The 25,497-nt window shown below is 34.3% G+C and overlaps 2 protein-coding genes across 2 annotated transcripts in view; both read right to left on the reverse strand.

Moving 5' to 3' along the window:
- Positions 1 to 24,894, reverse strand: part of LOC147071754 (nose resistant to fluoxetine protein 6-like) — a 32,449-nt gene extending 7,555 nt beyond the window's left edge. The window contains exons 1-6 of the mRNA XM_085946394.1: positions 24,753 to 24,894; positions 19,938 to 20,232; positions 18,805 to 19,040; positions 9,955 to 10,148; positions 8,174 to 8,331; positions 6,836 to 7,022 (exon numbers count right to left, since the gene is read on the reverse strand). Coding sequence (XP_085802520.1) covers positions 6,836 to 7,022; positions 8,174 to 8,331; positions 9,955 to 10,148; positions 18,805 to 19,040; positions 19,938 to 20,187 — 1,025 coding nt within the window. The 5' untranslated portion in view covers positions 20,188 to 20,232; positions 24,753 to 24,894. The remainder of the gene's footprint in view (positions 1 to 6,835; positions 7,023 to 8,173; positions 8,332 to 9,954; positions 10,149 to 18,804; positions 19,041 to 19,937; positions 20,233 to 24,752) is intronic.
- On the reverse strand, positions 1,848 to 4,795 carry Pa1 (PTIP binding protein Pa1). Its single transcript, XM_085947104.1, has one exon. The coding sequence runs from the start codon at positions 4,706 to 4,708 to the stop codon at positions 4,277 to 4,279; it is 432 nt and encodes a 143-aa protein (XP_085803230.1). The 5' UTR covers positions 4,709 to 4,795; the 3' UTR covers positions 1,848 to 4,276.
- Positions 24,895 to 25,497: the final 603 nt, after the last annotated feature.

Consider the following 25,497-nt stretch of genomic DNA (forward strand, 5'->3'; position numbering starts at 1 on the left):
CAAATTGATAGAATAATGAAAATGATGATTACCTAATGAATCTTTTAGCTGCGCCCTTCAAGAGTGACATTGAATTATTTATAAATGAATCCGATCCATGATTTGGTGATTTAGATACACCTTGTAAAAATACATAGGCCTGCAGAAAACCACTGAAAATATATTATTTCTAATTAGAATATTGACAATATTAGGTACCTACTTATTATAGATCCACCAGTATAAGGTTGTTTGCTGAGTGAGGACGCCACATACATACTAACATTTGACATATCATTCAATACTTTTTATACTGTGATGGAACCGGACGATTTATGATGGTATGTATATCTATTATACTCAAATTATACAAAATCTGCAAAGTATCATTAATTTGAATTCAAGGATAAAAAATGGTACTTGAAACATAATGTCTTGCGACCAAAAAGGTTATAAATTAAAAATGAATATTTATCAATACATAACATAGAAAAACACCAGAAACATTATTTTCAGGAAAATCTGGCATCGAAATAATAATTATAATGCAGACTGTTTTGGTTTACTCACCTAATAGTGAAAAATGTTTCTACAGCATACTGAGAATTGCTGAATAGTTGATTGATCACAGTATCTGATATATAAACAGCGCTGATTCTGTTGTCGACATGATCCGCCATAAACACAATACCATGAATCAATATGACATAAACCATTGTGAAAAACCTGAAATTTTTAGTAAATAAAATAAATGATTTTGATTATTTTGACACTTGCATTATAAACACAGAAGGATGCATGCTTGAACAAAATATTATGGAAAAGTAATGTCCTATTAAAATGGACCACAGTTCGCCTAGTCAAGACTCTGATCTTTTCTATCAGCTATCTTTGTGGTATTGAAACTTTTGTCCATAAAAAGGGGTTGATATGTTTGAGATGTGGTGATGGAGACGCGTGCTAAGGATTCCGTGGACAGTAAATAGGACGAATACCTCCATTCTAAAAGAAATAGAGATAAAAGATCGATTTGTTTTGTACATGTTCGAAAGAGTTCTGCATAGGGACATTCAAAAAGTATCAATAAAAACTCACAGACAAGCATCATTATTAGAGATGGAGAGCTGAAAAAGTTTCAAGATTTTCCATCCCGAATCTCGAGAATTGAAATTTTTAACATTTCGGGAGATCCCGGATCTCGAGAATCTTTTCACGCAATTTTTGCAACATCAGGGAATTTTGTGTCTCAAAAACGTACGCGATTGACAGTCTGTGTTTTTTGAAATTCCATTTTCATAAGCAATGTTCTGAATTATTTTTATTTTCCTACTTCTATTTTGTTTGTCTTCTTACATAAATAAAAAAAAAAAATCATATTTTTTTGGAATTTGTCTGTTTTTACACTGATTTTAGGATTTTTACCGGTTTTTTTATATTTCCCGATATCTCGAGAATTATTTTCTGGAAATCCTGAATCTCGAGAATTCAAAATTTCATCTTTTCGGGAAATCCCGAATCTCGAGATTGAGATTTTCTCGGGAAATACCCAACTCTAATCATTATTTATTATTCAATACCATTATTCAATACCCCCCTTTTACATTTTCCCTCCAATTAGGTTTTTTTTCTTCAGTCCCTTAAAAAACGTAAAATAGGGGTTATACTGTAATTCAAAATGTTACATAATATTCGGGTAACCGGTATAATAAAAGTAATACCATTATTAATGATTAATTAATTTATCTATATATTTATGTATTCACTCTTTTAACACATTTTTTCACGATGGTACATAAATATTCATGTTTTATTCATTATGTGGTTCAATATTTATGAGGGATTGAAATGAACAAAACATTGATAAGTATACAATATCTTTTATTCAATAAATATTTTTTAGGAGGTACCTACTTACCTACTTCTACCAAAGAAAGAATATTAATCACTTTTCTTTATGTTTGAGCAGGAATAATGGAAAATAAGTAATAATCTAAATCAGTGGTTTCCAAACTTCATGTTACTACGCCTCCCTTTTAAAAAAAACTAATCTTAGCACCTCCCCCCCCTTTATTTCATTAAATGATACAGACACCTTTAAAGAGTCAACAATGTACTAATACAAAAATGAAAAAAAAACAAGGTTTTACTAAGTACTAATATATTAATTTTTAAATTAATTTGTTTTTCATGAGATAAATGTGCTTGTTTATTAGCACAATCAATTTCAATAGTAGTCAATCCAAATTCATCATCGTTCATTGACAAATGGATTCTATCACGGGCCCCACATCCTGAAGCGGACCCCGAGATCAGGATCTTTCAACCACATATTTAAAATATTTAATAGCCCTGAAACAGAACAGCGACGACTTTTTTACTATTAATAAAATAATGTTAAAAGTGCATTATCAAACTAACCAAGAACTCAGTAAATAGATTTTTGTTTGCTTCAATATATATCTGGCGTAGAAATAATTTAAATGTGGATACATGGCGAATTTTTGTAATTTTGATTTCCAAAGCTCCAAATTTTTATGAATGTCTTCACTTTAACTTTTTAAATCAGTGAATGCATTAGTGGTGCTTGCATTGATTTATTCACTCATTTTTTTAAAATTTCAACCAAATACAACAAAATTATCGTTCCTAAACAAACTTGTGTCAAATTTCAACATTATGGTTTGACCCTTTTATTCAGACTTCATTTTTTCACAAGATTAGCCAGCGCACTTTACAATAGTGTAGAAGTGAGGTATTATAAAATTTGTCTCCATATTTTCAGACAGGTTTGCAAACAACCTTTTACAGGACTGTTTTTTTGTATAGCTTATAACTAGCGGCCATTTTATAAACTGCAAACCAGTAGCTACATTAATTTTTTCTTCAATTTTAAATAAATTCAACATCTACATATTCAAATAAATATTTGTCACATCACTTTCACTGTATGAAAATATGGATTCTGGTTTTAAGTGAATTGTGTTAAACTTTTCGCGCCTCCCAGTTTGGAAATCGCTGATCTAAATTTTACAAAAAAGAAACAAAAAACAAACATTGATTAGACTGTAAAATTTAAAAACATTAAGTCGAAATTATTGAGGATGGAATGGTGTGATATACAAAAAATAAGTACAGACATGGTTTTACACGATTATACATAACCTTAAATTTTCAAAGGCGGAAGGCCAGGGACCTTACATTTTAAAACATTGATCAACTGACAAACAGATCGATCAGGTACCTTGATAGTCAAAGCCCACGAAAAGTTGCTGCAGCTGTACAGATGCATCTGTTTGTAGTTTTGTGCACTATCTGTAAATAGTTGGCTATTTGAATTTTATGAAATTGAATGTGATGTATTTAGGTCAAACAATTTATTATCTTGACATCTTAAGAGAGTTTTCACATGGGCGTCTTTAGTCGCCAGGGATCGCGTTACCGACAAAGGCACGCTTTTGTTCATGCCGACATACCGGTGTAAAAGCGCTCTTACAGGTCTCACGGACGTATTATCGTGATTGTGATAAAAGCAATAATAAGCACATAATAACAAAAATTGATCCCATGAAATAAATGTACCTAGGAATCATTCATTGTTACGATAAAAAACTTACATGCGTAGATGCTAACTAATTAGTCAAATTACCATTAAGATAATGCCATATTGAACTGCGAAGTGCAAAGGTCGAATTGTTGTACTTTTATCATTGTCATTTTATAATTATTAGGTACTTATATTAATAGAAAACAAATTTACAAAAGTTTGCACATTATGAAGGTTGATGCATATTGCAAAGACGGAGAAATATTTTTTTTATCTAATAATTATCATTGTCGAAAAATGCTTTGTACACAATATTAAATTGGGCATAAAAGATATTGGTGCAGCCCATGTTTAGAATCAGAAATCAGATACATATTTATTTATTAATATAGATGAAATTGTAAATTATCAAAAAAAATTCTCAAAATGCAAGCTTCGTATTTTTCCGCTAGGTTCTCTGTTGGCATAACGAACCTCCTTAAAAGCGCGTTGACACAGTCCAAGTGTACTTGGATTGTACTTGGACCGTGTCAACGCGGCTTAAGCAAAATGTTTAGTTCTAAGGTTAAATGAAAATTCACTCGGGGAACATTCTCAGAAAATATATATTATCTTAACCTAGTTTGAATGTGAGACGTTTAAGAGCAGTCAATCGTCAATTTCCACGATTCTACCTAAACGTATCGCATTCTAATATATTTATGTAATTCACATAGAAACGAAGCACTTCACTAACATTACATTAAAAAAAAACTATGGTTTATCTGCATATTCTTCCATTTGTTGTATCCGCTTGTGTCTGATTATATTCGACACGATGCCGTCGAAAGAAGAAGTCTTCTTCTTCGCAGATCCTCGGAGAGTGTCTTCTCCCTCGCGACGAACGCGCAATGTCAATGAGCCCATCTCATCTTTGAAATCGAAATTTGACTTTTCAGGCGTTGATGTATTCGATTGCACTTCTTGAGGATTGTCTTCTCTCAAAGCGAGTGGCGAGGGAAGTCTTCTTCCCGGACACCGCCATTCCAAAGGTAGGGTTCCGTTTTTCTCAATCACCTTATACAAAACCTCGAGTTCCGAGGCGTTCGGCGTCCATCCGTTTTCTTCTATCTCACCAGCCTTTGATAATTCATCGTCAGAACATGCTAATAGCCAATCGTCATTGCTGCCATCATTTCCACCCATCGTTTTATGTTGGATTTAAACACATTTGACATAAAAAGCTGACTTTCGTGCTATGTTTTGACAGCTATATAAACTATCAACCCATAGATAATATACCAAGCCAAACAAAAACAACATGTTAAAGTGTTGCCATCTATTTGTCACCGAATCTAAAGTACGCGGTCCAAGAAATTATTATAGTACCTATTTCGGTAAAAATTATATTGTACCTACAGACCTACAAATTTAATTGCAGAATGAAATGGGGGAGCCACTATCGAAAACTACCCAATCACGACTCGTAACTGGCAAAATCTGACATTCAAACGACGTTTTTCAATATGGCATCCTAGTATGGTAGTTAATAGTTCAATTTTTGGCCATTCTCCAGATAAGTTTGTAGGTCTGTGGGTACTTGATGCCTTTGTAAAAAATGTGCAGGTGTCTTGATTTTTTTTTTTTTACAAATATAGCAAAATTTGAGAAATTCCAAGGACGTTCCAACCTCTTTAGAAGAACTTTTTTTCACCTCACCAATATTTTTTCTATTATAAAATTAAAGTAAGGACATACCTACTAGGTATTACCTATTGAAATGGTGGTACAGAAAAATGCTGTTCGCGTGTAGAAATGGAATATATTAGAAAAAAATACTATTTCCTACCAGTGTTGCCAACCGTACTATAATTATAGTACAATACTATAATTTTGATTCTGCAAAAAATGTAAAAAACTATAATTTTACGCCGAATATGCCAAAATACTATAATTTTAAAGGATTCGAGCCGAAAAATGTTCCTGTACTACATTTTTTACAGAAATACTATAATTTTTACGCCCTTGTACTATAATCAGTATAGAAAAATATGGCAACACTGTTTCCTATATTCAAAATTACAGTATTTTCGGCTACTATGTCTTTTTAATATTATAGACCAATATTAGGTACCTACCTACAAAGGCTACGGTATATTATAATATGGTTGGCAACACTAATATGTAACGACAATTTGCATGTATTATTGTATTGTCTTTGATCATAAAAGCACTTTTCACGTTTCCGGCAAAGTGTTAGCACGCAATTTCGTGCACCGTGCACCAAGAGGTCAGCAGGGCTGTTAATTCTGCACGTCGCCGTTATTTTTATTGAACACAGATATCACAGGGACCAGGACAAGGCGGTTATCCGCAATTATTGTTACCACAGTTAACATGTTTTACTATATTCCAAATACATCCCATTAGAATCTCCAATTGGACTTTTTTTTATCCAATTGGAGTCTAATCAGACCCAGTAGGAATCAAGTAAAACGTGTTAACTGTGTTAATCGACGACATTGGACACCTCGCGAAAAAAAATTATGTCTAAGGAATCTACTATCAAATACGATGTAGGTATACTTTAATATTGGAAGTATCCTTAATTTTCTGTCCCTAAGCACCCAACACTAAGAACTAAGCACTGTCCCATGGGATGTCACTGATTTTAACATGATTTAACAGTGGAATCTAAATTATTCGTATTATTAACAAGTTACTTGCAGGTTTTCCTAATTCAAAATAAAAAGTTAGGTACGTACTTTTTTCCTATCGGTAACTATTTTTAATTTCATCAGATGTTATAGAAACACCACTTTTCTTATTAGATTCCAGGTTCGTTACATTTATAAAATTGCTTTGGGTTCGGTTCCGATTTCATAAAAAAAAATATAAGTCTAGTTTTATAGGTATTAAAAAACTAAATATTTAAAATGTTTAGAAAAGTTAAAAAAAGTGTTATGAGTAGCTATATTTCATACTCATTCCAGGCAGAGCAAACCAGAATTTATAACTATTCAACTGCTTACAAAAAAACTTTCAATGTGGATAAAATATTGGTAGTATTGGTACCTACTTACAATGTCTAAACAAAAATCTTTGATTTTGGTATACTTATATTAATAATTTATTCTACGTTGGAGGGCCCCTTTTAAATTTTACGATGAATTTATTGCGTCGATTGCGTTATATAAAATCCGCCACTGGTTCCATTTAGGAAGAACGGGAACGATCAAGATTCAAGATTACCTATACCGCCATACCAAGATATTATTAAAACAATGTCCAACATACGAGTAATGTACCGATATAAAGCCGGCAATCTCTTACCTCAATCCATGAATTGGTTGTAGCTCACCAGCACTCTCTTTATAGCAAATATCTTTGGCATTTGCGCATAAACTGAAACTCTGAAGTATTTTCCACCAAATGGAACATTTTGTAGTTTTCGTACAATCATGATTTTTACGTTTTTCTGTTAGTACGAGTTGAGCCTTCACACCTTGGTATTTTGTAGCTGGAAAGCAAATTTATGACACTTATGTATAAATGTGACGTACCTACCCACTACTTATAAAGCTATCCATAAAGAACTAATTAATTAATATTATTAAGGCTGAGAAAAACAAGCCAATAAAGAAGCGACGTCAGCACCGTCGGCGCTATCAACCATATAAAAAATACACTTTCTACATTTTCACGGTAAAACTGTATCTACACATCTTAAAGGCTGCGTACTGTACAGCGTACTTCTAAGTCGTGTATATGAGCTGTTCTGTGGGATGCAGTAGAACGACGTCGAGTGGCTGTAGTGTCATCGGTAGTTTCACCTCAGTCGTGCTGATGTTGGTACGACCAGTTACATGGTGCATGTGGCTACTGACGCCCTCCCCTTTTGCGTGGCACTCATATGTACCCATTTCAAGCCCCGTTCTTGCTCGTAAAGGCGATTTGACACATATTTTGGGTTTACGGTTCCCTGGTTGAATCCATAGAGTTCACTGCCGCCCCCATTTGTTTTTTGAAGATTCAGTATTAAATTTTCTTTCGTGCAGTAAAATACCACCTTTGTATTTTTTTCTGTGTTAAAAAAATCAATTTTACTAAAACAGTGTTATTCCTGAAACAATCTCCTTCACCAAAAATATTACAGCCCTTCTCTCTCGCGATTCCACATTGTAGGTATTTGACGAACAATTGGTTATTGAGTTGGTAGGTAATTATTGAAATAAACATATTTAAAGTTGTGACTTCTGATACTATAAATTCATTGACGTTTAGAGCAGCCAGTCATATTTTGTCAAAAGTTTCAGTCAAAAAAATCATTCCCGCGATATTCGTATTTCATTAATATTTATTTTTGTATATTAGAATGTGCCGCCTCCAAACAACGGATGGTCTGCCTACCCTAAGGGAAAGTTATCGGATACGCAATACTAATAGGTACCTTGGTCAGGTTATGTAGGGGTTTTTTTTACTGAGGAACCGATGTCTACCAGAAAGATTTTCTTCAACATCTTTCTTTACTGGTAGATACCGCTACAAAATAATATGTAATGTAAAAACGTCCACAGATGTTATTTTTTTATTACAATGAAATACTTCCATCGCATCCCGTCAGCCGAAAAAAAAAATAATAATCATATCTACGAATAAATAGGTATTTACCATCATTAACTTCTGTCCGTTTTTTTGAAACGTTTTCTTTTTCGTTTGACTTTTCGTGTGAAAGTGTTGAAGTGCTCATTTCAGACAATGGTTGGTGAATTAATAAATCATAGGATGTACCCAATAAACACATTGCTATAAACGCTCCGATGATGGTACTGAAAAAATAAATGTAATGTAATTTCAACCAAGGAGTTTAAGTTTACAACAGTGATGAACAAACCGCGGCCATCACCAATATGTAACTATTAAATTTAACATAATAAAAAGTATGTCTCGTCTAGTATAATAATATCATTGTTTTTAAACACGTTTACCCACTGTGGTCCGTGAAAATTTAGAAAATGGATAAATTGGCCCTTCTTTCAAATAGGTTTTTCACCACTGGATTACAATGATGATTGGTTTTTTTTATTTCTAGAGAGTCCATAATATATTATAATATTACCTATTCTAACATCCACGTTTACTTTATAATGGGATCAATGTGCATGCATTTGGGAAAACATGGGAGGGTACGGTAACCGGTATGTCTATCCATTGTATTATTAGTAAAACATAGAGTTGTGCATATTATGCAGCTGGTGATAAAAATTATACCTATGCAGTTAGCCGTATCACAGTTAATCGTGAGCGGTTGTGTCGGAAATATATGGCCGTATAGTATTGATATCAATTAATGGATGTATAAATAAATCACTATTTATCACTAATCATATTACACCAAGGCTCAAATGGACCGGAGCGCAGTTCCGGTTCGTGAAATCTACGAGATTATCGATTCATCTCATGGGAAAAAAATATTACGCTTTGGTTCACTTACTTTTATATAAATTATTAATTTTTTGTATAATTAAGTAAGTACATAAAATTATTAATAACCATGTCTTTGCTTTTTCTTACAAGTGGTTGTTAGTAATTTTGAACAATCACAAACACCCAGGCTTTGAAAAAAACACATAAATATTGTTTCCTGACCGGGAATCGAACCCAGAACTCTCGGGTGGAAGGCAAGCGCCTTACACACTGCTCACTGCACCACGAGAGCCAGCCGCCTGGCCATAATGGTTATCGTGTGCTTCTACTACTACTTGGATCTAAATTACTGGGTGATTTAAAATGACACTGAAATAAAATGAAGAAGAAGGATAATTTTGTAAAAAGAATATAGGTACACCTACATATTATATTAAACATACCTACTAGGTATTAAGCGATGGTGCCCACAGAACGCGTCGGGCGCGCGAAGTCCGCGTATGCAGTGTTTATTCATAACCATAATCACACGTCTCTCGCCGCGCATTACCCTTCACCTATGTAGTAAGCGGCCCAAGCAGCACAAAATAAATATTATTACAGCGCCTCTCATAACAAAGCAATAAAAATATTATATTATTTCGGGGCTTGTAATTAAAATTTACGACGACATTATTCAACCAGCGATAAACTGAACACGCAATAAAATAAAACAATGACTTCTTTGTAATTAAATAATTGCTTTCCGCCCGTCGATCGACGATGCCTCGCGCAGCGTGTTTTTGCTCGCTGTGTTCAATGAATGGACTCCATTGTATTTTCTTTCATTCGTATCGCCGAGAAGCGGTGATTCGCGAAAAAACGATGATTCATGCGGCGCGCGCGTATAATGCGTCGCCATATCCAGCGGGCGCTGGCGTATTTGATTACGTTGTATTTTCAATGATTTATGCGCCACTTGTAGAAATTTTGCGCGAGTGCGGCGCCCGACGCGTTCTGTGGGCACCATCGCTTAAAATACTCACATATAAAATGTAAACTTATTCGAATTCAACCAAGAATAATCGTCAGATACTTTTTTGACTCCCTCCAGTTGGAAAGACATGTTATAAATTGACTGGTGATACAAAACACCAGAATCAAAGTACTCCTGAAGGAGATTTGCCACATCTGACTCCTGGCATGACGTCGGGAGGCATAAACCAAGCGTGATCATAACCTAGTAACAAAACATTTTTGTTAGTTCGTAAGACAGGTTATATGGCTGTTGTCAAGTTATATGGTTCGAAGTCCATAATTCGTGTTCCGAGATAACGGACCAATACGGCAGCCTTTACATTTACGTACCTATAGGTATACACCGTCCGCCGTCAGACGACGAGAATTCGTGGCAAATAATCAGTAAACGTCAATCTCAAATCTCATTTTCCCAAATTTCGAGAATTCTCAATTCTAGGATGTTTAAAAACTGTGACCAGTGGGTCTATTCTATGCTTATCGACCGCTAAAGTGATAAAGTGAAAAATATTATCACACTTAGGGTAGGTTTGTATCAAAATATTAGCACTTATTGTAACAATTACACGAAGCCGGTTTTTATTGTTGCAATAAGTGCTATATTTTAACAGCACCTATCTTGCTGCTGTTAAAATATCGCACTTATTGCAACAATAAAAACCGGCTTCGTGTAATTGTTACAATAAGTGCTAATATTTTGATACAAACCTACCCTAAGTTTGATACTATTTATCAATTTAGTGTTCGAAAACAATAGAATAGACCCACTGGTAATAATTGCATTTAGTAGTACACCACGGGATATTAATTAATAGTGTCTACCATCATCATCAGCCGGGGTCAATCCACTGCTGGATGAAGGCCTCCCCAAGCTTTCTCCAACTCTCTCGGTCCTGTGTCGTTCGCTGCCACGTATTTCCGCCGAACTTTACCAGTTCGTCAATCCAGCGGCTTTTAGGGCGACCCTGTGGCCGTTTCGTACCCCTTGGGTACCATTGGATGACGGCATTTGTCCAGCGGCCGTCTTTTCGGCGAGCAATGTGCCCCGCCCATCTCCATTTCAGCTGTTTGGCAACGTCTATTACATCGCGTACTCTCGTCTGCTTCCTAACCCATTCGTTTCTCTTACGGTCCTTTCGCGTGATGCCCAACATGCACCTCTCCATGCCTCGCTGTGTGACTCTTAGCCTTTGGACATCTCTCGTGTTGAGGGTCCACGTCTCGCAGCCATACGTGAGCACGGGTAGCACACATTGCTTGAACACCCTATGCTTAAGACATAATGGGAGGTCACTCTTGAAGATACTATTCAGACGTTCGAAAGCACTCCATCCCAGCTTTGTTCTTCGAGCAATTTCATCGTGCATGCTTCCGTCTATGGACACCTGCTGTCCGAGATAGATGTAGCTGCTGACTTGCTCGAGTTGGGTGCCAGAAATACAGATAATCGCAGGGTCCGAAAAACAGTTCCTCATCACTTTTGTCTTTGAGACATTTATCTTTATACCGACCGTTTGACTGACATCCGCGAGTTCTTGCATTCTACCTTGGAGGTCTCTCGGGTCTTGTGAGAGTATAACAATATCATCTGCAAAGCGCAGGTGACTGAGGTGCTCTCCGTTAATTGGAACACCTTTTTCCTCCCAATCAAGTTTCCTAAATAAGTCCTCAAGAGTAGCGGTGAATAGTTTAGGTGAAATGGTATCACCTTGCCGGACACCTTTGTTAATGGGGAATTTACACGACCGTTTGTGGAGTTTCACGCATGCTGTGGCATCACTGTATATACTGTCTATAGATTTTGTATATTCGATGAAATTGTTTGAAGAATAAAGCCGTGATGTAGTACTTTAAGCCATCTGAAAAAGGTTTTTAAACTTACCTTCTATTGTGCCTAAAACTGTATGTAAGTAGTGTCACCAAATATACCCTCCCCCTCAACGTATGCCTCAAATCATGCATCAGAATTCCATATCAAATCATAAATGACCAGCCCAGCAAAAGTTTGCAACCCCCGATAAATATTATAAAAGAAACTTCGCAAACGAAAGACGCTATCTGCTTGTTAGAGGCGATATAGGTACCTACATCCGACCTTGAAAGTACAGACCCTAAGCGAAAATCCCGTTAATTAGCCGAAGCCCAGCCCCTTGCTCCGCGTTCACACGTTTCACCCCCCTGCGAGAAGGGATGCATTTAAAAAAAATAAGAGATAAGAAGGTCAGTACCGAAATAACCGCCATACCGATAAAACCGAGATACGGCGTGATTGACGCCTAGGGGCCGTATGTATGAGATTCCCAAATTCTTTATAAGCTATTTAACCGATTTTCCATCGAATAGCTAATAACACTCTTTGTGACGTAAGCGATCTGACGTCACGCGCCATTAAAAATGGCTGCCTCAGCTAGCTGTCACTTTCAAATGTCATTTTAATTTTGCATTCATTGCAAAAATCATTTGGTTGAGGCCCTTATTCGTTTTGTAGATTCTGTAAAACATTTGCGAACTTTAAAAACAGTTCCTAGTCGTGCTGTTTACAAAATACGTATAATTTTGATCCCTAGTCTATAATCTAGATAGTAGGTAACTGATAAAATGCCTCGCTTATTTCGCCTATTTCGCTTGCAATATTTCTCATGGAGACATAAGATGGACTTACGTAAGATTACGATAAAATATCTCCGCTAAACCACCGCAAAAATATGTATCTACTGCTGTATCTGGCATTAAAATATACAATTGTAAGCATTCTGCGTTCTTCAAAATATTACGGTGCCACCTACCTACCTAGTTAATTATTGTAAGATAACTGTAATAAACAAGGCACAACTCTCAAATACACTGGAAACATCAATAGTATCATACGGTGATTGGTATAAATGATAATATTATACAGAGATCATTACATATTATTGTCTTAAATCATTTGCATTTTCTGTCATTTATTCTTATTCTCTTTTGAGATCTCAATAATTGAAGATTGAAGTGAAGTTAGTCATAATAATATTCAGTATTGCCACCAAATGTATTCAGTGTTGCCACCAAATGGAAAAGTTTACTGGCAATACAACCTTTCGTACAGTAGAATAATTATAAAATACATGTCATAAAATAGCTGATAAATTATTTAAATTTCATAATAATTATTCATGTATAATTATCAAATTTATATGGTACCGTTCGCACACTTTCAGACACATTTACAATTTCAAAATTTTGAATTATTTATCGGGGAATGAAATTTTGTAATACGAACACCATGACACATCTTCGTGACGTCACTTAACAGCTAATTACGTTTTTACTCATGCATACAAACGTGCAGTATATAGCCTATAAGGTTTTTGGGAATCTCATGCATACGACAGTAGGATATCACAATGTAGGCCGCGCGTGTTTTATCATCATTAAAAATCAGCGCGTCCCTTATCGCTGCCGTATTAATAATAATTCATTATAACCACCCTCGAATTGATTAACCATCGAATGAACAGTGTAGTGTGATCAGGTAATATGCCAAAAGTTAATCCGCCCATCAGTGACATGTGACAAGTGTAACTATAATAATCGCCCACCCCTTATGTTTACCTATCTAATCTTTATAATATACCCGTAATATCAATGTTTGTGTAATTGAAGAAAATAAATCCATCTCTGCGCGGAGCGCCATCAAATTGAAATCTGTGTTAATCACTTAGATTATAGGTTAATCATTTTTATACTATTTGTGCCCGTTATACAATATCCAGCGCTCGGAATGGAGCGGAACGCCCCGGAGCGCCGTTCCGGTTCGTGAATTCCTCGACAATTCCGTTCCGTCTCGTGGAATCCTCGAATCTACCGTTCCTTCTCGTGGAATCCTGATAGCGAGATGTCTCGTAAAATTTTAATCAGACTATTTAATATAGCATTTCGGTTCAGAATGTGTTGAAATTGAGGAATATGAATTAGTATAATATATTTTCACAAAAATCTTTCTATTAAACAATGATTTTACTTGTTGACTACCCCTGTTAATACTTCGTAGATGTCGATACAAATTGGTGCCAAAGTAAGTCAAATTTCTTCTTAGAAAGGCATCTAGGTATATTTTTCCTAACAATGCATTTCTAGACAACCCATGTGTCTGATAATAAAAAATACAGTTTTTATTGAAGAAAGAACCCTTACATTTATTGCTCTCTTCCGTTTTCTTTAAGACAATATGAGATAATAGTACCTACTTATATGTATTATTCTATTCTATAGTGATATTTAACAAGTTGTTTTTTGCTTGAAGACAAAATCACAGAATACATAATTTATTTAGGGTACCTACTACTAATAACGATAATAACGTACAATTATTACGTACCTAATAATTGTAATACACACTTGTAGGTACGGTTTGATTTTCAATTAAAACACATGAAATATCTACATAACATTATTGTAAAAAATAGTTAATTTGTTAATTAAAGTTTTATGAATAATTAAATTACCTCAGTGTAGGTATCTACCAAGGCTTGGATTTTCAACCCTTTGGTATCAAACGCGGAGCTTAACTGATTTGGATAAGATTGGTAAGAGTGTGAAATGTTTTATGGAGTGAAATGAATGGGAGAAACAAAATCATAACTGTCCGATTGACGATTGCGCAAAATATAGGATATAGTATAGCTAACTTTACATAGGTAGGTTTGACGCATTAATAGTTTTGACAATACATCACAAGACAATCGAGGCCGTTCATTAGTCGACCTGTTGATGTTGGTGTTCAGCAACTATGCCCTTTTTATGGATTTTAGGGTCTCTCATATTGTCCGAATTATTGCGTCAATAAAACAAAAGAAAACGCGCGCTGACCGCCCGTCATCCAGGCAAACAATAGTGATTTATTGCAGACAGCTTGCATTTATTTTACTTGCATTGTTTATAAAGTTTTTGTACTTAACTTACAAAATTTTGAAAAAATAAAGAACTTATTTGGTCATTTTTAAAGGATGACATATGTCCCAAAGTTAGTACGTATCTTCTTTCTCTCTGAACTGGTCGCATTATTTCCTTGATTCAGTGTAATTTAATATTTCCTATAATCAATCTCAATACAAAATATTTTTAACGTATATATTTATAACATAAGTGACAATAAAATATCATCCAAATGTTTTTGATGATAAAATCAATATTAATATTGATACGTTTGAAAATTAAAAGCGTATACCTATTTCTCGTTGATATATATTCGTGTTTTTTGCTTGACTTTTTTATTATTATTTTATATATCAACTTACCTACAAATCCGTTTATTAAGAAATATCTGTTATCTTAGTGTAAATTATTATAGATTGTACGGTACCTACTTAGTGTAGTGAAATATTAGTGTCGTGTCATATAATTACTAAGTATCTATAATATACCGACCACAAGAGAAATTAAGTGCTTCAATAGTGGAACTAAAATATTTTTTTTTTATAATATTTTTATTTTATAGCAGTTTAGTTTTGTGTTACCTACCCAGTAAAAATCGCAAAATTACTATGCCTGTGGTGAGTTCCGTATTTTATTTTGTAAATAGTTCATAAAAATGGTTCTCTTTATCGCTCCAAATAAAAAGTAGACATATTTACATACATATTATAAATGAAAACTTATCGAATTACCTTCATGTTCTTAATATTTCACTAGGTAGTTTTGGAGTTGATAATGCTATTGAAACCACCATTCGTATTTTGTATTCTTGATTATGTATTAATTGATCCTGGTCCAATTATTAAGTATCGTTATAGCCATATATGAAAAGATTTGTGCTTAATTAGGAATCCCAATGAGCCAAGGAAAACCAATGCCAATCGAATCGAGTAGAGATAATAACTAGATCTGTGCATATCAGTCAAAATGAAAATATGCACTAGGAAAACAATTTATTACACGAATTATAGAGGATAGAAGAATAATGGAGAGTAAAAATTAACACAAACCAATTAATGGTGAGGCGGAAATACATAATATTATGTCATATGGAGACGTAAAATTTTCCTCATATTACTAGTAGGTATATTAAAACAAAATATTATAAGTGCGACATCTTTATAAAACAATACAATGAAACCGAGTTTTCAAAATATTCAATCATCAATAATATGTAATTATTGTTGATTGTTTTTACTGCAAAATGAGTGTAAAATAACGCACTATTAAAATGTATTAGTAAATATTTCAGTTATGAAAATTCTAAATGAATTTCTCCAAAAATGTAACGTAAATGTCTAGTGTATAGTGTAACAAAAATGTAATTCTGTATTATTAATAATGTAACTATTTATGCCTATAGTTAAAAAAATGTATGTATACTTTTGTAAACCATTGTAAAGCAGAATAGCCTTTCATTCAGAGAAGAGCTCAATTGCTTCCAAATAAAGAAAAAAAATGTATTAGTTGTTCAAGCATTATCAAAAAAAAATTTGGAGGGATGGAATGATGTTCTGACGCATTCACATATAGCATACCTTGGACTTCCAACTGTCCCAATTTCATTTGAAATAGTTAGGTAGGTACAATAACGATTGACACTATTGGAAAAAAGAGGCTGCGTGCCATATAGATTAAACATTTATTTATGTATATTTTTTTTAGAATTATTAATAACAACGTCCTTGCTTTTTCGTACAAGTTGGTTCTTAGTAATTTTGAACAATCACAAACACCCAGGCTTTGAGAAAAACAAATTAATATTGTGTCCTCACCGGGTCAAACCCAGAACTCTCGGGTGGAAGGCCAGCGCCTTACGCACTACATCACGAGAGCCTTATAAATGTTTATAATTTTATTGCTGATTGAAAATTTAGAGATATTTTACATCATAGGTATTATGATAAAATTATATGTGTGGGTATCTATATTATATATTATTATATATTGATATTTATATTTAAATTATATTGTGTGGGTTGGTAATTAAATGACGATATGAATAATATGATTGACGGTCTTAAAATATTATCAAAAAAATTGGGATGGCCATGAACTCTGGCTAGGGGCGATATTTTCTTTAGTGATGCCATAGAGCAGTCACGTCTTGAAGGGTAGGTAGGTAATGCACTGTTTAGGAGTTCCATACGTTAAGGAGCGGCAAACAGACAATGAATAAAAAGAGGATAATATAATTTTTCGAAGAACTATTTCGTGGGAAAAAAAATCGCCTGCGATATATTTATATTATTTATTATTTGATTTGTCCTACAAAGGCCTATAATATAGTATAGGCTGTTCGGACTTCAGATGTGCCCCAAATTTGCAATTGTTTACCCTTACAAGCAGGGCTGAATTTACCAAAGGGCTACAGGTCCGGGACCCTAATTTAGTAGGTCTCTGGAACCAGAAAAATAATTTGAAATCACAAAAGACCCTTGCAGCAAAGGAATACGCAAATGTACGAGCTTCTAGAATTTTGAAGATAAGAGCCCAATTATAAGAACATTGATGACAATTAAGTGATTTTGCAAAAAATGAGTAGGTATTTAAAAAAAAAAACTACATTTAATATGTTATTGAGGGGGGGGGGGTAATGTGTATTAGCGCAGGGCCCCTTCAAGCGTAAATGAAACCCTGATTACTAGGCATATCGCCCTTATGATATCCGAAAAATATCTAACCCAATTTGATATTTTTTGATTATTCAGCGCTCCGGCTCGTAAGATTTTCTATTTCGAGCACTGACAATATCTCTCAATCCCCAAACATCGAAGTATCTGTCCGAATGAAGGACTCCACTACAACACACATGTGAGTTCTAAAAGGTATTAGTAGGTACTTCCCATAATCACATATGCGTACGAGACATGGACCCTCAGTACAATAGAAGATCTATAAGTAGCAGATCTGGAGAAATGTACGTTGGACATAACGCGTAAGGACAAAAAACGGAACGGTTGAATAAGCAACAAGCAACGACATTGGATGTAATAGAGTTTGACAAAATGTAAACAAATAAGCCACAACATTGTAGAAACTTAATACAGATGTACCTAAGACGACAGAGGTGGACAACTCTAGACGCTCCCGCACTGACAAAATAATCAAGTTTGACGGAAGTGCGTGGTAACGCAACGCACAGGACCGAGAAGAATTGGATCAGCTTAGTGACGTCTTCATCCAACAGCGGATAAATTCAGGCTAATGATGTTAGCCAATTGAATGAGGACTTTTATTTTTTATCAATTCATGAATAATGCAGCAACTATTAAGCAAAAAATCCTACAATTAAAATATATGACAATGAACATTGTTTTTCATATGCAGTCAATTATTGCCAGTGACGCTAAATTTTCGGTGAACTGTTCTGACTACAATTATTAATGACGTGATATTCCAATTTCTATTCCTAAGCAATTAGGGTTGCACACTTTTTTCGAGACAGTTTTGCAGTTTTTTAAGATTTTCTTCCCAAAAAAAAGTACAAGATTTTGCACATATAATCTAACTTTAAAGTTATTCAAATTCTTATTTCCGTTTTTTTGCAGAGTTTCCGTCAGCCTAACGGCCCAAATTTTACAAAATTCCACAGAATCCGGATCTCAAGAGTTGTTTTAGATTTTCTACCAAACGTTTTTCACCATCAATTGATCATCATCATCTTTCTCACAAATATTTATTGAAACAAATTGGGTTTGGGGTCTTTAAAATTACGGGACATTATGCGACTGGTCGAGGTTCATCCAAGATTCAGTGTAGAGTCTTCTTTTCCGGGATGATCTCGACCAAATCGGGACGGTCGACAACCTTAATTAATGGTAGTAGCAGTTTTGGCTTCATAATTACTGTTAGGAATAAGTAGGTATATACATATATTATAATATAGTCCAAGCCTATCTCACCTCATTTCTCCAATGCATGAACACTTGCATTGTGGAATTGTGATTGAAATAAGCGGCATAGTAATCCACTGGGAATGGTGGAATAGCATCAGGTGTCTCCATGGTGACAGGTCCTAAATCAGCGCTCACAGCGATTTGCTTGGTTGATACAGAGGCGGCGCATTGCTTTTTGGATCCCAACCAAAAAATATTTCCCCAATACAAGCCTGTATTTGGTACACCGGATGCATCCATCACTGCAAAACAATATCATATAAATATTTTAGGACATGTCGATTATGATCGATCCATTTTTTTTATCACGGACCGCAGGGGGTCCAAAAATCTTGAAAAAAATGTCGCTGGTCAAATAAGTAAGTAAAAAAAATATAGAATACTTGTGTTATACATATTGATTTATTTTGAATATACTAAAAAAGATTAAGTACGAGTACCTAACGTAATATATTTTCTAAATCTCTGTAATTTTATTTACTTAATTAAAAACTACACAATTTTGTATTTCACGCTTATGTGAGATATTCGTTGTTTCCAATCCCGATATTCTGCAAAATTTGAATTTTCATGCACCCGTCAATTACATGCGTGGTCGCAGCCATGACTTATTTTGGGTGTATGCTGTTTCCCCACGTCACGCTCACCAGGCACCACTAGCGGGGGCTGCGTGGCTGGTCAATGCACTCCCTTGAGATGTCGACATTTTTAGCGATCTGTTCTGTTTTTAAAATTCTATTTTATTGTTTTTTGAATTTTTGTTGTTTTTTATTTTATTTCTTTTCTATAAAATTATTTTTTATTCTCAATGTGATGTTGTGACAGTCTTGAATTAATAATTTGTTATGTGCTCAAAGTGTCTTTTTTAACTAAATAAATAATCATTTATTTGCGGTTTATAATCATATAAGACTTTTCGAAGATAATTGAAGATGCGGTTTAGAGCGATTAGAGAATCCTACTTATGGTTCCAACAAACCATTAAGGGCCAATGTTTTATTTTAAATTTGAAATAATTTATCGACGAAAATAGTTATTCGCAGTCATAATATGTTTATCCAAAGATGTTCAAAATAACCGATTTCTTAATTATAGTTCAATCTGTTTCGGGCAAGTCTTCATGAGACATAATCACTTACTTTTAACGGCCCATCTATCGAGATGCCGCACTCCTTTTTCTAGCGTAACCAACTGCCTGTCGCAAATGCTTTCAGGAGTTCTTCTATTCGCAGCAGTTAGAGCAAGGCCATAAAAGATGGAATGGGTCTCCAAGTTGTCTTTTGCACCAGAACTGCAGCAGTTTATGCACATCAGTAAAAGTACAGTGCACACCCCCGCCACTGCTCTTGAGCTAATTATGGCACGTCTTGCCATATTTTGATGTACCATTCGCCTCAGATAAATCTATGAAGTGCGTCAATTCACCAATGAAATCTGTAAAAAATAAAAGCGCTCCAATTTACAAATTGATTATAATTAGTACCTACATAAAGTTTTCATGTAAAATTACACAATCTGTAATACCTAATTGTTATTTATTTTTCATCCTTGATTTTAATTATTACTGTTTACACATATCTGAAAATAATATTATGCTGCAAGCGATTCTGACAATACGATCTGAATAAATGATAGGTATAGACCGTACCACCATTTAGTAGTTCGTCGAACGGTCTAGGATTCCAATCCTGCGTAAAATTAATTCAGGAATTTTGGGATTATAAATTTTTATATATTTTTTAGAACAATGAAAATTTACATTCATATTTTTAAGACTTAGGCAATAATTATAGTTATGTACCTTTCCCTGAATCCCGAAAAAAATCATACATATGCCAAGTTAACTATATATAACTATTTACTAAAAAATTTGTATGACAAGCATTACAACAGAAATGAATATCAGTATCTAGGTACTAGAAAAAAATACCTACCAGATGACAGTACCACCTGTCAGTATTATCAGTCATCTGACAACTATTATGAGAGTAACCTATCTTTTGTTTTCTATCACGACCGGATTAAAATAAACGATTCTTTTATTTCAATGTCAGTTTATTTTTCAAAGTTAGAATTTGCGTTTACGTTTACGTGTACGTTTTTCTTTCTTTTAATACGAATTCTCCTTATTTCGCGTTCTCTTACTTATTTATATCTCTATATATATATATATATATATATATATATATAAATCTCGTGTCACGGTGTTTGTGGTCGCACTCCTCCGAAACGGCTCGACTGTTAGGTATGAGAATAGGTCAACAAGTATATTTCATACCGCTAAGTGATTAGGGTATCTCTATCCAGAAAATTTTTTCTTTTATTTTTTTGACAATTTTTTTTTATTTTTTTTTATTATTTGGCATCAAAAAATACCTATAATCCCAAATTTTCACCCTCCTACCCCCACCCTCCCATTTTTTAATCGCGATTTTATTATTTTTGTATGAACAAATTTAACCGTCGTTCGTATTTAAAACAGAACGAAATTATTTATGTTGTTGAATGACAGATAGCGCTACGTCCGAGAAGAATTTAAGAGAAGCGTCGGGTCATTTTGACATTTCATTCGGCATATCACAACGCAGTGCGTGCAAAATTTTGTACGATTTATTTTAATTTATCTATTTTTGTGTGCGTGTATTACAGTGCACAATGCCAGCAAGACGCAAGGGGGGCCATTTGGGCCGTCGAACGAATAAAGCAACAAACATGCAAAATAGTAGAGTAGAAAGAACAGACGAACTAATCCAACAAGATAACAAAAACGTGCGTGTGAGCATGTCGCAATTGCGTGCATCTCAATCACAAGAGGCACGAGCTGAACGAAATCAACAACGACAATTGGAACGGAGCCAAGCGCGCCGGTTCGTGTTAACACACGCAGAGCAAATGACTGACAACGCCAACAAGTACATCGAGCATTTACACCCGCTTCGTTCCTTCGTCTTGCATTCGAGTACGAGCCAGATATTGAATATTCCGCTCATCCGAAAGTGCTGATTGGTGCTATGGACAAAGAATGGCCCCATTTTCATGCGCTCACATTCAAACATGAGTCAGCCGGGATGTGTTGCGCATCAGGAAAAGTGCAACTACCAGAAATTGAGATACCACCAGAACCATTGAACGGCTTGCTCATCGGCACGGTTCCAGATTCAAACCTGTTCCTGAAGTCCATTCGCACATTCAATTCATGCTTCCAAATGACTTCGTTCGGAGCAACAGAAATAGTTCAAAATACTGCGGCAAATGGTCAACAATTCCATTCTACGTTCAAAATAAAAGGCCAAGTATACCACAAAGTAGGCTCATTGCCGCCAATGCCAAATGAACCACATAAATTTTTATAAATCTACTTCATGGGCGGTGAGGACATTAATCGTGTGGATGCACGTTGCGGCTACAATAACCTCAATTCGCCTAATGCCTGGACTAAACTGGACGCCCTATTGAATGAGCACAATGAATTATTGAAATTCTTCAAAGCACACATGTATGAATTGCAAAGTGACAATCACGCTATTGTCATCAATCCTGATAAAACACCAGCTGAAGAGCACGTGCGTCGATTCAATGCTCCTGTTATTGACGACATTGCTGGAATCATGGTTGGCGTCCGCACATTGACGCGAGAAATCGTGATTCGAAGAAGAAACAATAATCTGGAGTTCATCGCTGACACACACCGTTCATACGACGCTCTCCAATATCCGCTAATTTTCTGGAAGGGACAAGACGGATATTGCATAAACATTAAACAACGAGATCCTGTCACAGGTAATTCATTCATTATGAACATCATTACTCATTTTGAATTGAGAAAATGAATGGTTGGTGTTTTTTTTTGTTTTTATCGGCGGTCATCGTCTAGAGCGCTCCATTCCTCTTTCTGTCGTAGATCCTAAATCCCCACACACTTACGATACATTCGTTATTTTTTATTTAACAACCAAAATATTCACTAGAAATAATTTATATGGCAGAACAACGTTTGCCGGGTCAGCTAGTATAATATATATTCTTCATATTCATTTCGCTACAGATCCCTACATCAACACAAATATATATTATGTAAATAAATCTTCTGTGTAATGTCACCTAACATTGCAAAATAGTTGTAGTTTTTACTTCCATTTGTGTTTCGACTGATGTGAGTAATAATAATAAGTTTAGGGAGTTTAAAAAAATCACAATTTTTATATATTTAGCGACTAGCCTAGAAAGTACCAACATATTAAAAAGATGCATATATTTCATAACTTGAAAGAAAAAAAATCAATCAAATAAATTTAAAATATCCTACAAATATAACTATTGCTATATTTCTACATCCAATAGCAGTTTATCGCATAGTAAAAAATCGAAACGGGCCTCTATACGTGTCAGCGCGTTAGTTCTCCGTGAACATAAACCGTCAATAGCTGGAATACGAAATGCACTAAATATATAAGCTGGACTAGACATAATACGTGCAATAGAAGTAAAAATATACAAATATTAAAAAAAAATCGGTATGTGTACTTATGTACGCGCGTTAGAAGTTATACTTCTTTGGTGTAACAAAACAAAATAAGCCGTTACCTGAGTCTATTAATATTATAGTGGATTAGGTTGATGAAAACGTCTCATATAGCACATGATAATTGTAATTTAATTATTATATTGGACCAAAACTCATCTTTGCAATTCACAAAATTTATTTATTTATTAATATATAATTTTACTCATAAATAATACTTACATAAATATAGCCTCAAATCTTGATACACAATCTTTACAATGAAAATTAAATATACACTCCAATATAAATAAAGTTTTATGAATATAAATTAACAGTGTAGAATGTTAGTCTCCAGAAATTTGTTTACTAACACAATACACATTAATAACACAATATTGGTTATGTTTACAACACGTGCTGTTTACTTGGTTGTATTGAACGACTAACTAAATGACACTATGCGCATGCGCATGTATCCCTGAGACCGAAATGAATATAAGCATAATAATAAATTATATGTTGCAACGGCGCGCGCAACTTCCGTCTCACGCAAAAAATACACTCTTATCCTTTTTCCCAAACGCGCCAAAAGTATAACTTCAATAAAATTTAAAAATCGGCAGCAAAATAAAATTTTATTTATAGTCCGAGCACTTTATTGGACATGCTCTGCAGGACACTACTTCAATTTAAAAGTGACATATCCACATCTGACATTCTGAATGAGGCTCAATCTTATGGGCTGCGTGACAACTATCCTTATAATTATTATTTAATTTGATTATTATATTATTAGTGTATCGACTGCAAATTCAATGTGAGATTGTCGCGATCTCGTGAGTATGATCCAGCTTCATGTCCAGCACTCGAAATGGAAAAGTTTACGAACCGGAGCGCTCGACAAATTTTCTGAAGATATTTACATAGTTATGAAATCGTATGTGTATTTTATAAAAATAAGTGTATCAGATTTTTTATTCTATAGCCTATCTAGCTCAGACGGTCAACATATTTTTTCCACGAGACGGAGCGATAATTTTACAAATTTCACGAGCCGGAACGGCGCTCCGGTGCGTTCCGTTTCATTCCGTGCCCTGTTCATGTCTCAACTCGATGTAATCATGACGTAATTATTTCTTTATAACCATAATAAATTTTTCCATCCAATTACAGCACCAAGGATTTTTCTCTTTCATATTTACAGTCCATTTGCATGTCTTATAATATTATTTTCTCCATACAGGTACAGTATTAAATATTATGAACTTTTTGTCCTGAGATATTCGGTGATGAGCTTTGTTTATTTTACCTAATTGTTATATCTTTATAATTTTTTTTACTAATATGTATTGGTTTTGTTTCGATGGTTGTTCTTGTTTGTGTTTTATATAAGTGCCTAATAATAAATAAATAGTATATACATAATGTTAAATTGTTTCATAAATCTTACCTGATACAATTGACACGGACGCTTTTTTTAAGAGGTCGATTAGTCGATATTTTAACTTAAAAACGTCACATTGTCACACGATCATGTTAAACGACTTTGATTTGAATCGAGTATGAAAATATGGTAGACAACAGCCTGTCAGAGTTTTCAAGTGAATCTGTGTTTTTATTTATAAATGAATGTAAGTAGTATTAAATTTATTATAATCTTGCGCGTTCACTAGTATTAGAACTTCTCATATCAATAATTATAGACTACTGGGTGATAACAAACAAACTAGTCTCTATTGTATTAATATTAGCAATCGAAATTATCTACATAGCAATTAATTTCTATGAAGTAATTACCTAACAAATATTTTTTTATTCGATTTATGAATTTCTAAAATTTAGAAGAAACTTTTTAATGGTAGCTACCTTTTTGGCACTATTGTTTTATTTCTTTTTAAATACAGAGCATAAATATTTCCGAAATGACATAAAAATTCGAACTTCAAAATAGAAATTGTAAAAAAATGCATCAAATACGTGCACAAAAATTTTCTTAATTTTCTCAATTAAATTTTGGTTTTGTGCTTTTCCATTGTGCTATGGGTTTATCGATTCGGGATTTGCCTTTACACTTAGTATCGCTAAAATAAATTTTATACGTTAAGATTGCAAAACTTTTTAAAATCAGAATGTAAATTAAATTTCCATCAGATAAAGTTGACAGCAAAGATGTTAAAAACATCTTTTTTGTATAG

Source organism: Rhyacophila brunnea, unplaced genomic scaffold (assembly GCF_057557595.1).
Source record: "Rhyacophila brunnea isolate RB1 unplaced genomic scaffold, BYU_Rbru_1.0 scaffold_2, whole genome shotgun sequence".
Taxonomy (NCBI): Eukaryota; Metazoa; Arthropoda; class Insecta; order Trichoptera; family Rhyacophilidae; genus Rhyacophila; species Rhyacophila brunnea.

Coding starts and splice junctions, on each gene's coding strand:
- Pa1 (XM_085947104.1), bottom strand. CDS start 4,708: ATGGGTGGAAATGATGGCAGCAATGACGATTGGCTATTAGCATGTTCT.